The sequence below is a fragment of the Octodon degus genome, unplaced genomic scaffold (genome assembly GCF_000260255.1).
Source record: "Octodon degus isolate 3935 unplaced genomic scaffold, OctDeg1.0 scaffold00089, whole genome shotgun sequence".
NCBI classification, from domain to species: Eukaryota; Metazoa; Chordata; class Mammalia; order Rodentia; family Octodontidae; genus Octodon; species Octodon degus.
This window is the reverse complement of record NW_004524665.1, coordinates 3,882,152-3,896,283: the sequence shown is the minus strand read 5'-3', so window position 1 is coordinate 3,896,283 and position 14,132 is coordinate 3,882,152. Positions and strand designations below refer to the sequence as shown.

At 51.8% G+C, this 14,132-nt stretch overlaps 1 protein-coding gene across 2 annotated transcripts in view; it reads right to left on the bottom strand.

Moving 5' to 3' along the window:
* Positions 1-14,132, bottom strand: part of Inpp5d (inositol polyphosphate-5-phosphatase D) — a 94,426-nt gene that overhangs the window by 51,988 nt on the left and 28,306 nt on the right. For both annotated transcript variants that reach the window (XM_004637402.2, XM_023722222.1), the window contains exon 3: positions 97-247. In XM_004637402.2, coding sequence (XP_004637459.2) covers positions 97-247 — 151 coding nt within the window. The remainder of the gene's footprint in view (positions 1-96; positions 248-14,132) is intronic.

Below are 14,132 nucleotides of genomic sequence, written 5' to 3'. Positions count from 1 at the left end.
TTGCTGGGCAGACTCTGTGCCAGAGCTCCATCCCTGGCTCAAAGACCAGGTCCTGAAGGCACCTCCGACAGCTTGCCTCCCTCCTTCCCTTCCTACCCATGTCCTCCTCGGCGTCGTCGCCGGTGTCCTCCTCCTCCAGCGGCACTGGGTACTGCAGGTGGGTCACCAGCCCCATGTTCTCCTTCTTGTAGAACTCGATGAGCTGGTCCAGTTTAGTGAAATACCTCACCGGGACGCCTTCTGATGCCTGCGGACAGAGCCCCAAACAGGAGCACGCATTAACTGACCAGTCTGTCACCCGCCCACAGGCCACCTGCAGTGGGGACTGGCCAGGTCGCCTTGATCCAGAAAAAGCCTCAGCCTCCGGCACCCGCACCCCACATCCTGTGGCCAGCAGCTCCCAAAACAAGCCAGAAAGACAGTTTTGAAGATAGTGTTTATTCTTTCAGTCTTTGCTAACAAAACAGTATATTTTTCACAATCGTAAAATGAGAAAATATACATATAAAAGAAGTCTCATATAACTCCACAACTCTGAGAACTTATTTTTAGTAGATTAGAATATTTTGCTACTTTTGTGTACATGTTTGAAGAGGAGAGCTATTTTTGTTTTCTTCCTCACAAAGATCATTTCTTTTTCTTTTTCTTTTTTTTTAAATTTATTTATTTATTTATTGTGTGTGTGTGTGTGTGGCCAGCTCAGCCCACCAGGGGGCAGGGCTGGCTGGCATGTGGTGCTGGGGGATTGAACCGCGGTCCCTGTGCTTTGCTAAGCTTGTTCTAAGTAGGTGCTTTAGACCACTGAGCCATCTCAACCAGCCCCGACAAAGATCATTTCTAACAATTACTTATCAGGCTTCACCACCGAGCTATACTTCTGGGCCCCCATCATTGATCTGATTTTTTTTTTTTTCGGAACTGGGGATTGAACTCAGGCCCTTGCGCTTGCCAGGCAAGCACTTATTCTATGGAGCCATCTCCCCAGCCCCCCTTGGTCTGATACTAAACTCAGGAAAAAAATGTATTCCTATAATTTTTTTTTTTGGAGTTGTGACTTTTTAAAATTTAATTAATTAATTTATTTATCTTGGCAGAACCAAGAATTTTTTTTTAAAGTTTATTTATTTATTTGTTGTTGTTGTTGTGTGTGTGTGTGTGGCCAGCTCAGCCCACCAGGGGGTGGGGCTGGCTGGCATGTGGTGCTGGGGGATTGAACCGCGGTCCCTGTGCTTTGCTAAGCTTGTTCTAAGTAGGTGCTTTAGACCACTGAGCCATCTCACCAGCCCCCAGAACCAAGAATTAAACTCAGGCTCTTGCACTTGCCAGGGAAGCGCTTATTCCACGGAGCCATCTCCCCGGCCCCTAACTATTTCTTTCAATAGACCAACAAAAATCACCAGTACAATTATCTCCAAGCTGTCCTGTATATATACATAAACATATCTTTTTCCCCTTCTTTTTTTTTTTTGTCCTTTCACTCGTCCAGTTATTCCTTCACTTTAAACAGATTCTTTCCCTTTCATAGTTTCTACTGTACCTTTCAGAGTTTATCTACTCTTTCAGGTTCTTATACTAGCAAGACAACACGATGTTTATACACGTGGGTCTGATTAGTTCACTTATGAGTGTGGTCTCTAGTTGCATCCATTTACTTATAAAAGCCTCAAGTTTATCTTTATAGCTGAGTAATACTCCACGGTGTAAAAATACCACATCATTTTATCCATTCCTCAGTTGATGGGCGTTTGGGTTATTTCCAAGATTCAGCTATGACCAACTATGCTGCTGTAAATATGGGTGCATATATATAAGCAGAGATACAAACCAGAGATTTCCATGCTGCCTACGCCATTTTCTGAGCTTTGAGAAAAACTGAATTACAGCACATAAAATAAAAACTGTACTTGAGTTTTTCTGAAAACTCAGAAAATGGCACAGGCAGCATAAAAATCTTCCCTGGTTTGTATCTCTGCTGCTGATGCGAGAGAAAATATTGGTCAGCCGTCCCAAGGCTCTGGGGCCAGGTCTCCTTGCACAGCCCCGAGGGCCCACCCAACTAGACCCCACCCCAACAGAAGCCCCGCCCCAACAGAAGCCCCGCCCCAGCAAGCCCTAGCCTACAGAGGCTCTGCCACGGCAAGGCCCTCCGAGGCCCCGCCCCCTAGCCAGCTGCTGGACCACAGCGAGAGACCTGGCTGGCCTTAGGTAAGGGGATGGGCGCCAGAAGCACTTCCCTCCAGTCAGGGCTTCCATGACTTGAGCACAGCCATCAAGTGCTTGTGACTTTAGATTTGCTTCCTGAGATGCCCCGAGCTGCCTTTCTGCTGAAGGCAATGGCTCCTGAGGAACGAGGCCGGCTCTCCCACAGGTTGGGGGTGGGAGAGTTCATCCAGGCGGGTGCGCAGGCCAGCTCTCACCCCACCCACCTCCCAGTCCAGCCCCTGTTGCTGCCGGCTTGGGGCGTGGACCTGGGAGGAGGTGGCCTGCTCTGGGAGGAAGGTGGGAGGACTGCCTATGGGAGGGACGTGCACATTCAGGGTCAGAACTAGGTGTCCTGAACTAGGTGTCCCTCACCCTGGATCCGAGCAGCTGAAATCTGTGACTGAGGACACCAGTGCCTCTGTCATTCACTGGGGCTCCATGGCGTCCACCTGGGCTTTTCTGGCCCTCTGTCTCTCATCTTATTTCTTGGTGTCTGTCTGTCTGTCTCTGTCTGTCTGTCTGTCTGTCTCTGCCCATAGGCACATACATAAATCTGTGCATGGAAGTTGTGTATGTGTGTACTGCGTGGTTTAAGTTGTTTAGTGGACTTGTGTGGCATTTAACAAAGGAGTTTGTGTATTTACTTTTTACAAACTTCCCTTGCTTTCATTAAGCCCCACACTGAGGAATTTCTTTCAAGCATCAGCAACAGCATCAGATGGCTGATGCCTTCTAAGTATTCTCTAGTAGATTCAAAACCAGATCCAAGCAGAATAACAAAAGCAATTTGGCACAGAGGTGGAGGGTCTATGGCCTCAAGTCAGAGCAGTAAACATCGCCCTGTGAAAGAACTCAGCTCACAGGGGAGACACAGCCATATGGAAGAGGGATGTGAAAAAAGAATCTAAGTGGAACAGCTCATGTGGGAAGCCAGGAGGGGATTCTCAGCTGGAGGAGCCCAAGAGGCCTGGGGATTTAGGGAGCACCGATGCTAGGTGCACACATGTATGTGCCATTTAAAAGCCAACACTGTGCTATGCTGCTGACCATCGATATGTTCGATTTCAGAGATGTGAAATGTGAGGAAAACAGCTGGCAATTGATGGCTCTGCTGAGTATTAAGCAAGCAGAGACTCCAGACCAACCTAAAAGGAATCTCTGGGAGCCAGGTGGGAGCTGAGTGCTTCGTTCAGGTTGTTTGCAGATACCAGGGAGCCAGGGGTTGGGGCTGCCTCCTCCCAGGTGGCCCAGGTTCTCAGCAAGGTGGAGAATGCAAGGCTGAGTTCTAACCTCAAGGGTGGCGGAAGAACAGGTATGGTGGCACCTGCCTAAAATCTCTGTACCCGGAGGCTGAGGCAGGAGGATTGCTGGGAGTCCAGGGTCAGCCTGTACTACATAGTGGGACACTATCTCAAACAAACCAACAAAAAAGATGGAGCAGTATCCTGTCTGCGTGGACAGGGAGTCCAGCTGGTAACAGCCACTTCTGGACACTGCTGGGAGGAAACTGTCTCTCCAGCCTCCACTCTTGTGGACTGCTGTGGGTTTGGTATGTCCCCTCCCCCATCCATGTGTTGAGCACTTAATTGCTTGGTTCTTGCATGAATGGGATTTGGAGGTGGGGCCCTGGGGAGATGATTAGCATTCCTTGAGGTTTAGAATCCAGGATCTGAGACCTGAGCTGGCCGCTTGAGCTGTCCACCATGTCGCCCTGCGCCACATTAGAGTACAGCAGGATAGCCCTCCCCAGATGCCCAGGGGCTCCCCAGTGCCAGGATGGGTGGCCTCATAAACCTGTGTTCTTCCTAAATCACCCAGCCTATGGTGTTCAGTTCCAGCAACAGCCAGCAGACCTAGGAGAGCACCAGACAAGGACCTGATCCCTAGCTGGCCGAGCCCCTCAGCCGGGAGACTCTCTTTGCAGGTGACCAGCAGAAACCAGTTGGCCCCACAAGTGGCAGAAATGGACACACCGACAATTTCATTCTATTCGAGGGTGGGGGGTGGGGACAGAACCTTACTACGTAGCACAGGCTGGGCCCAGACTCATCCCCGGTCCCTGAGTGCTGGGGTCATGGGGCACGCACCGATGCGTCCAGCTTCAACAATCTGAAATCATGAAAGGTGGACACGAAGGCTGTCCTGTGTATTAGTGGGGGTCATGGCTGGATGAAGGTGTCACTAAAGTGGGGAGTGTAAGGAGAGTGCAGGGGGGCGCTCAGAGGTGGAGCTGCAACCCAAGCCCCAGAGGAATAGCCCAGGGAGGGCTGGGTAAGCCACGCATAAGGAGTGAGGCCTCCCACATGCACGTGCCATGGACACAGGGGGTCACTGGGAGTGAGCCAGGGCGGGCTCCCCTCTCCTCCCCTCCCTCCCAGCCTCCTCTACCAGATTGCTACCCCCCCCCCCACCAAACAGGAAGCCACAGGGCAGGGGATCACATGGGTTGGGGGGCGGCACATAGAAGATGCTCACACATCCAGGTCAGGGAGCCCCAAGTGTCTCATTGGGTTCAGGAGCCCCGCTCCCCTCCAGACCGGAGGCAGCCCCAGATTCCTAAGTCTCCAGGCTGTGAGACTTGGTTCCTCATTCTGCAACAAAAGCCTTCCTGAAAATAGTTATCCAGTCATCTTGAAATAGAGAAGGAGCCCCAGAAGGCCTGCGTGAGCTGTGTGCTGCTAATGTGATCCCCAAACTGTTACTGATGCTCTCCAGGGGGAGCCCACCCACAGGCGCTTTCTGCCCCACGTGACTGTCCCATTTGCCAGTGAGGAGTTCCTTCCTTCCTTCTTTATTTGTTGTTTTGAGTCAGGGTCTCCCTCTGTACTTCAGGCTGGCCTTGAACTCACTATAGAGCCCAGATGCCCAGGCTGGCCTTAAATTTTCAGCAATCCTCCTGCCTCAGCCTCCAGGGTACTGGGATTACCAGTGTGCCCCACCACACCCAGCTCCTTCTCTCTTTATCGGGTAACTAGGGCATATCATAGGCAGCTCCATATTGAAGAAACAAAGAACAGCATTCCCATGTCAAGCTCGCGAACTCAGGACAGCCCTGGACAGATCAGACCTCCCCTCAGGGTTTCCTGGGTCAGTAAAATGGACAAGAAGTATGGTTCAGAAGCAAACATCTTGCAGAAGAAAGGATTGTAGGAGTTTAGTTCTGTCAGACAACACCCCCCATCTCTTTGCCTGCCTCCAATTAGCATCTCCAGGCTGTGGAAAATTCCAGGCCATTTTCAGGAAGATCCTTCCCACAAGGCCCCTGCAGCATCGCTCCACCTAGCCCAGTTTAGAATCAGCAGCTCATTCTGCCTTGGGGCAATAGTTTCTGGGCCTGCTTCCCCACAAGCTTCAGAGGAAAAGGCATGAAGCCAGGGAGAGAGGTGGCCCCAGCTCTCCAAGGTCAGGAGCAAAGAACAAGCGAGGGTCTTTTTAATTAATTAATTAATTAATTAATTTTTAAGACAAGTTCTCCCTATGTAGTTGAGGCTGGCCTTGAACTTGCTTATGTGACCCAGGCTGGCCTCAAACTCCTGCTTCAGCCTCCTGAGTGCTGGGACTGCCAGCATCTGCCACCAAAATAAGGCCAGCTGGTGTCCAGATGCTGGAAGTCAGAGCTGCATGCTCCAAGGGATGCTGTGTCTCTGGACAGTTCTGGGCTACCTCGCTGACACCCTGGGGGAAGGCACAGGCCGGCAAGGCCAGCGAGCTGGATAGGCTGGATCCAGAATGGGTGATTTTATTTTATTTTTCCAGAACCAGGGATTGAACTCAGGCCCTTGCCCTTGCCCTTGCCAGGGAAACACTTATTCCACTGAGCCATCTCCCTGGCTCCCCAGAGGGTGATTTTAATGACAGCACTGTCTGCTGTTTCTAAATGCAGAACTGAAATTGGTCCGGGAAGGAAGCTGGTGCAGGCAGCAGGATAGGAGCTGTGCCCCCTGTCCCCACCCTCAAATTGCTCCAGAAGATTTGGTTAGGCTTTGTTTTAAATTAAAAAGCATTAGGGGGCCGGGGAGATGGCTCAGTGGAATAAGCACTTCTCTGGCAAGTGCAAGGGCCTGAGTTCAATCCCCGGTTCTGCAAAAAAAAAAAAAAGAAAAAGAAAAAAAAATAAATAAAAAGCATTCACAAGCCAGATGATGGATATAGGCATTTAATCCCAATTGGTAGGGAGGCTGAAGCAGGGGGAATACAAGTGCAAGGCCGGCCTGGGGAATTTAGCAAGGCTCCATCTCAAAATAGGAAAATAAAGAGGGCTTGAAGGTGCAGCTTATTGCTCCCTGGGCTCAGATCCCAGGACTGCAAAACAGAGCAGCCCACAACAAGAGCCCCAGAGCAGCCGCTGTCACTCTTCTTGTTTCCTAGGGAGGTAAGCAGAGGTCATACAGGGAGCCGCCCAGCCTTGGCAGGGCCTGGATTTTGTTCTGAGAGTGCTGTACAGCCACTGAAGGATTGAAGGTTTCCACCAGGTGAGAGTGGGGCAAGTGTATAAGCTGGGATCCCCCAAGCCCACTCTGGTGCTTGACATAGGGAGGTGCAGCAAGAGACAGAGGGTGACGCGGGGACAGGGACTCTCACAGGTCTGGCTTCCAAACAACTGGTTGGTGTGGGCAGATTGGGGTGGGGAGAACTTTTGTGGCCATGGGCCAAGGAGGTGGCACATTGAAGGCCAGCTCCTCCCTTGCCTCGTTTCTTCTGGATGTGTATGTCCCTTCCATGTCCCTCAGGGTAGCCAGGGCCAGCTGGCTTCTGGAGCTGGGGCCCAGACGTGGTTAGGGTGAGAGCTGTGGGGTGCAGGATGCAGCTGAGATGTCGAAATGGACAGGGCTGTAGAGGCCCCTGGAGGAAGGAGGTCAGGAGAGGCCAAGGCGGCTCCCCCCACACCTGCTGGAAACCTTGAGAGTCAAGCAGAGCCCAGGACAGAAGGATGGAGGCAGAGGGAATTCCATGGCAGATGCGGGCGGGGAGGTAAATCCAGCGTGTACTGCGTGAGCATGCGCACACACGTATTTCCAGCAGTATCTGCAGAGGACCGAGGAGCGGGGACCTCTAACAGCGCGGGGTCCCCGCTGCTCACGTGGATGCTAGGAACCCACAGTAACAAAGGTAAAGGCTCCCAGGAACTCACTGCTGTCTGAAGATCAGGAAGTGCACGCCCAAGAAATGATGATTTATCAGGGGATGCAGAAGCCCAAGGAAAGGGCAGGTCCCAAAGAGCACAATTAGAACATCAGAGTGAGGAAGACAGCTGTCACCCAGGGAATTCGGTAAGAATTCATGCCTCGCCTGATACCGATAAACAGGAAGAGAAGGCTTTTCCCACAGCCGCTGCCAATCAGGAGCCGTCAAAGGAATGACGGAAGTGGAAGGCACTATGGGGCAGCCCTGTGGTAATAATCGATTCACACAAGAATCATCAATGTACATGAACGCCAAGAGAGGGAGCGTTTGAGGAGGAACAGGGTATTTAGATAATCTCTAGGTATCGTCCCACAAGGCAAGTTTTATTTATTTTATTTTTGAGGTAGGGTCTCACTGTGTGGTCCAGGCTGGCCTTGAACTTACTGTGTAGCCCAAGCTGACCTTGATCCCACAGGGATCCTCCTGCCTCAGCCTCCCAAATGCAACAAGTTTTAATTTCATTTATTTTTGCAGTGTTAAGAATTGAACCCAAGGCTTTGTGCGTGCTAGGCAAGCACTCCTTCACAGAGCAGTATCTCAGCCCAGTTACTAATATGAAAGGGGAAAATAGCAATAGTGGTTTCATAAGGAGGAAGCCTGGCAGACAGCACGTAAAGTGTGCGCTCAAAGTTAACGTCATCAGTATCAGGACAGGGAGGCCCTGTGCGTCTTCTCTCCCAGAGGCCAGCATCACTTTGGGGGAGTCCTGCAGAAAACACAGGACCTGGGCCCAGGTGTGTGGAAGCATCACCAGGAAACACGAGGGCAGGAGACAGTCCACAAAAGTATCAGCCTGTTTTCCTCAAAGTGCCCCCGACAGGCAGAAGAAAAGACAAGGGCCCAGGACCCAGCTCAAGGTCTCTAGCTAGACATGACAATCCTTGAACCACCACGCAATTCAGAGTTGGATACACGTTCTTTTTTTTTTTTTTGCGGAACCGGGGATTGAACTCAGGCCCTTGCGCTTGCCAGGGAAGCACTTATTCTACTGAGCCTCCTCCCTAGCCCTGAATGCACATTCAGAAGGACAGAAATCATGTATACATTTTATATAAATACAGAAATCATCTATGTGTACAGTGCTATAGAGACTGTTAGAGAAGTTGGAGCGGAGCCCAAGGATTCCGTGGTGGTGTTTGTCCGTGTAACTTCCTGATTTTCATGGCTCAACACAGTAACGAAGTCGGGGGAAGTTCTTATCGTGTAGGAAAAACACTTTGAAGTGCTTGGGTCAGGAACTTGATCTCCAGTGATTCAGGAAAACAATAATAGCAATATGAGAGATAAGTAATCATAGTAATAGGAGGCTGGGCTTGCCTCACGCTAGATGCTGGGGGGGGGGGGAGGAAGCAAGGGGGACGCAGGAGCTCTTTGTGCTCTTCCTGATCTTTCCTATTCTTTTGCCTTTTTGAGCCAGGGTCTTGCTATGCAGTTTAGGCTGGCCTTGAGCTCACAGCAATCCTCCTGCCTCAGCCTCCCGAGTGCTGAGGTTACAAAGTTTTGATTTTTTTTTTTTTTTTTTGTGGCCAACTCAGCCTGCCCTGGGTGTGGGGCTGGCGTGGCCTGTGGTCCTGAGGTTCGAACCACAATCCCTGAGATTGCCTAAACTTGCCTAAGCAGGTGCCTTAGTCCACTGAGCTACCTTGCTGGCCTCTGATTTTTTTTTTTTTTTAAATCACATAAAACCATTCTAGGTCTACATACGTATAGAGGCTTTTGTACAAAATCTACAGATGTGTTGAAAATAGCCGGGCTGTTCAGATAGCTGTGATAACATGAAAGTACCAGAGATGCCACTGGTGGCCCCGGGCAGAGTGGCAGCTGTGCATGAACAGAGGTGCCTGCGTGGCTGGTGGGGCTGGAGAACCAGGGCCACAGCAGTGGACGCAGCAAGTCTTGAGTAATGGGCACAGGGGAGCCGTCCAGCATGGGGGGCAGACGAATGGGGGTGGCATGAGCACAGCTTCTGTTTCCTCCCAGCACCCCTGGGCTTGATTTAGCTTCAGGGGTAAAAGAGCAACAGTCAGATGAATGACGGGGTTGCCCAGAGAAGGCTCCAGGGACTCTGGCACAATGGGTCACACCTGGAATCCTGGGTCACATTCAGGAGGCTGATAGGAGGATCACTGCAAGTTTGAGGCTGGCCTAGTCTACAAAGTGAATTCAAGGCAGTGGAACTGCAGAGTGAAACCCTATCTCAATAAGACAAACAAAGAAACACACAGGGTAAGTCCTGGGCTGGAGGCTGGCCCCCCTCTGCCGGGCAAAACCTAGCAGACTTGCATGGAGGGCTCTGACGCTGGAGCTGGCCAAGGGACCTCAGTGCTTTGGGGCCACAGGGTACCAATGGAATCCAAGTCTTGCCTCTCAGTGCCCTGCATGGCAGGAGCTGCCAAGGGAGGAGGGGCATTGGGAAGGGAGCTTTTGGCCATCTCTGGCCATTTCAGGGAACTTTTGGAGTAGCACGGTAGGGAAGGGAGTGACATCTGAGTCTGCAGAAGGGGGTAGGCCCTGGTACTGAGCCTGTGGTGATCCTTACTCCTGCCCTGGACCTCTACCCACCTCCCTACCCAGCTCCAGGCTGCTGCCCACGGGTGATTTCCAGGTGGGCATTGGCACTCGCGCAGGGAAGGGGGGCACGCTCTGTCTTATATCCTGGCAGCACCCCAGGGACTTTCTCTACCTTGTCCTAGTAAGTCCCAACTTTTCAGTCAGGGTCCATCAGTTTTGTCTTGCCTGATTCTGGAAAGAGGTGGCTTGGCTTTGCCCCTCCCCCACAGTCTCGCCCCCTGCCCACTGTCCCAGTTCTCCTCCAAGCCTGGGCAGCTTATGAAGCCTTTGAAGCCCTCCATCAAAGGAGCTGTGGCTTGCTAGGGCCCAAACAACAGCTGGTACTGGTACTGGTGCTGGTGCTAGTGCTGATGCCGGTGCCGGTACCAGTGCTGAGCCCATGGCACTGCCATGCGCTGTTCCCTCCCACCCACAGGACGCCTTGAGGACCACTTACAGGAGGAAGCTGACGCGGCTGGGTTAGGCACCTCATCCAACACTGACCAACTAGTTCCACCCCAGGACTGATCACTGGAGCACCTTGTCCAAGTCCACTGTCCTTCCATCGCGTCCCCTGCATGGTCCCAGGTCTCTCTGGGTACCTGTCCTTCCAGGGAGCCTGAACCCCGCTGTGGCCCCCACCTCCTTCCCACCCTGGCTGTCTCACTTTTCTCAGTCCCATGGCAGCTGGTTTCCCAGCAAGGGCTGGAACCGTGGGTGAAGTGGGCCCCAGGTCACCTGCCTGCATCTTCCTACCACACCAGGCAAGAAATGAGCTGCTACCAGTGAGGGACAGAGAGCCAGGAGGTGAGCGGACAGAATGGGAAGGCCGAGGCATGTGTGTAGCAACACTAGGAAGACTCTGGGGCAGAAAAGAAGACTAAACAAGAAGCCCAAGAGAATGGCGTGACCTGCCTTCACAGCCCCCAGGAAGCTGAGGCTGGAGGAGCTCCATGAGTTTGATGCCAGCCTGGCCTGCCTGATGAGTTCAAACCCAGCCTGGACTGCATAGAAGACCCTGTCTCAAAACATGTCTGTCTGTCTGTCTGTCTGTCTGTCTGTCTGTCTGTCTGTCTGTCTATATCAGAGGCCCAGAGCAAACAGGAATCTCCCAACCTGCCATAGGGATGGTCTGAAGCCCCATACACCGGAAGGGGACAAGGACAATGCACCCTGCCTGGCAAGCTGGCATGGCAAGTGTGGCCCTCATGCTCCCCTGGACTCTGATCCCCTGGACTCTAGTGCAGAAGCTCAGCTTCGGAAATGGGGGGAGGTAGGCAGCTCAGGCAGATATCAGTCCTCAGAGGAACTGGCCAAGGTGCCCCGCACCCTGAGGCTCGAGGTGAGGTCTGCCAGGGGCAGCACCTATGCCTCAACCTGGCAGGAAGGTGGTGGCCAGGCCTTGGGCCGCTAACCAGTGGGGGGCATGTGGGAGGAGGGGCCAAGGTGGCCGAGGACAGTACAGGGCAGTGTGACTCACACCCGCAGGATGGGTCACACAGCAACCTACAGTGTGGTGAGGTTTGTGGCCTCCTGGACAGCACTCCAGGCAGGTTACAGCGGATGCCAGCAGAGGCTAAACCAGTCCTCACAACCAGCTGGGGTTTCCAGGAGCAAATCCAGCCTGGTAAACCCATTCTTGTGCCAGGTGCCAATGTGCAGTATGTTTGTTAGCCTCAAGGTTAGATAATCTTTAACCTTTTTCATTTGATGCAGCTGTAGCTCAGGAGAGGGAGATGAGGTGGACAGGCTGGGGCGAGACAGAGCGGAGATCTCAGCCCACCAAGGAGAAGAGTCCTCAGCCCACCTAGGAGAAGAGGAGTCCTATCAAAGAGAGGATTCCCCAGAGGCAGTCACCTCACCCAAGCTAATGTAGGCCAAGAGGATCCGCTCCTTACATTTCTCAAGGGAAGCTGAAAAATCTAGATTACTGTGCAAAAATCTCTGAATTTTAAGAAGTGTTTATGTTTTTGTGTTTTTGAGACAGGCTGACCTCTAACTTATGATCCTCCTGCCTCAGCCTCCCAAGTGCTGGAATTCCAGGGTTGTGGCACCACATCCAGCCTTGTGATTTCTTCTTTCTCCCTTGAGAACCACATCGAAAAGGAAAGCTAGGTAAAGAGGAGCACACCCAGGTCCGCCTAGATCCTGGCTTCCACGCTCTGCCTCCTACATAAGGCCGAGATTTGTGCAGTTTTACCACTGTGTGAGACAGACCTCCCACCAGGATCCAAAGTAGGAGGCAGCATCACGCAGGGTGACATTTAGGGAAACTGACCTGAAATCCCAAGTCCTGCTTGGAAGGGGTATGTGTGAGGGGAGGAGACCATGCAGGGGCTTCTGTTTTTGAGACAGAGTCTCCCTGGGAAGCCCAGGCTGGCCTAGAACTCCGTGATCCTCCTGCCTCAGCCTCCCTGGTGCTGGGATGACAGATATGCACTGCTACACCCAGCCTGACCATGCAGTTTTTAGTGATGGCAAACAGAGCCATGGCAAGAACTCTAAAAGAGCCCTGGGGAGTGCAGTGGGTACCCAGGTCACCCTCTGGGGTGGAGAAGAAGTAGGCGCAGTGCTTCATGGGAGGAGAGGAGCAGGGTTGCCCTGGGTGGGGTGGAGGTGGGGGAGGAGCATGCGGAAGTAACTGGGAGTTCAGCCTGCCCATTCTATAGCACTGCAGGGCTCCACGTGTGTCCCAGGGGCTGGACCGGGCTCCTCAGAGAGACCCACACAGCCCAGTGACTGGCCAGCAGCCACACCCGCCCACTTCCTATGTGCTCTGCTGATCCCTGCCTAGGCACCTGTGTCTCAGTCCTTGTCATTCACCCGCAACCCTTCTGAGCAGAAATATCCAGGGAATCAGAAGCAGCCCACAAAGAGCACCAGGGTTGCTCTTCTGTGTCACTGACCTGCGGGTCCCAGCTGGGCCACAGCCAATCAGAACCCCCCCCCCCCAAGAAGTTGTATGAAAATAAAAACTGAACAGAGCTCAGGAGTATTTACACTCCTTGTAGTTGTGAGGGGGGAAGCCAAAAGAAGGGGCGGGGCCTGGGGAAGCCAAAAGGGGCGGGGGAGCTCTTACCACTCTTATGGAGGAGGAGGAGGAAAAATGACCAAGACGCAGTGTCTCTAGGCGCCCATTCATGAGGATAAATGCAATTATTGTGCATCACAGACACACAGTAAGGAAAGAGAAAAGGAGTGAGAAAATTCAGAAAGGCAGCTAGGAGCATTCCACGGAGACCGTGCATTTCCTAGATACCTGCAGAAACTTATCCGAAAAGGAAGATCCTGTTTGCAAAAGAACTATAAATGTACTTCACAGGGAGAGTGTACGAAGTAAAGGGAAAGCATGTAAGAAACTCAGTTTTGTTTTTCTAATGTTGGGGATTCTGCCAAAAGCCTCATATTAAGCTCCATCCCCAGGCCTGCCTGCCTATGTATCTATCTATCTATCTATCTATCTATCTATCTATCTATCTATCTATCTATCTATCCACTGGTCAGGTCAAATGCTAAGTAGATGCAGTGAGCTGGGCACCTGGAGACACCAGAGGGGATGGCCTGGGGACCTAGCCAAATCTACAAAAAAAAAAAGTATGCACCCTCCAGCCTGGGTTCTTCCTTCCCAGAGAACACGTGTACAGAATCACAGAGGCACATGCAGGCTTTGCTGACTATAGCATTTGCCTTTGTAGCAATACCGGCCGCAATAAAAGGCAAAGTCTCTCCATTTGTCTGTTACTGTTAAAAAGCACAAAGGTTTATGAAGCAGATGCACTGCTAAGAAAGCAAATTCCAGAACAAAACACAGGCACTGAGAGACTGGGGTTTGCCCAGTCCTATGAGGTTCGCAACATACCAGGTAACTGGGAGGTACAAAGTGGACCAGTTTTAAAGCTGGGCATGGTGGCACATGCCTGTAACCCCAGTACTTGGGAGGCTGAGGCAGGAGGATCACCGTGAGTTTAAGGCCAGCCTGGGCTACAAGGTGAGTTAAATGGCAGTCTGAACTGCATAGTGCAACCCTGACTCAAAAAGACAAAGCAAAAAATAAATGAAAGTGGGCCAATCTTTAAGAAAAATAAATGCTATAGCCTGTACAGGTAAGCACTCTCCAAGATGACTGTAAACAGCATGAACTGTAAACATTTGCTAGTAAAATGAAAAAAGGCAAAAAAAAAAAAAAAAAAAAAAAA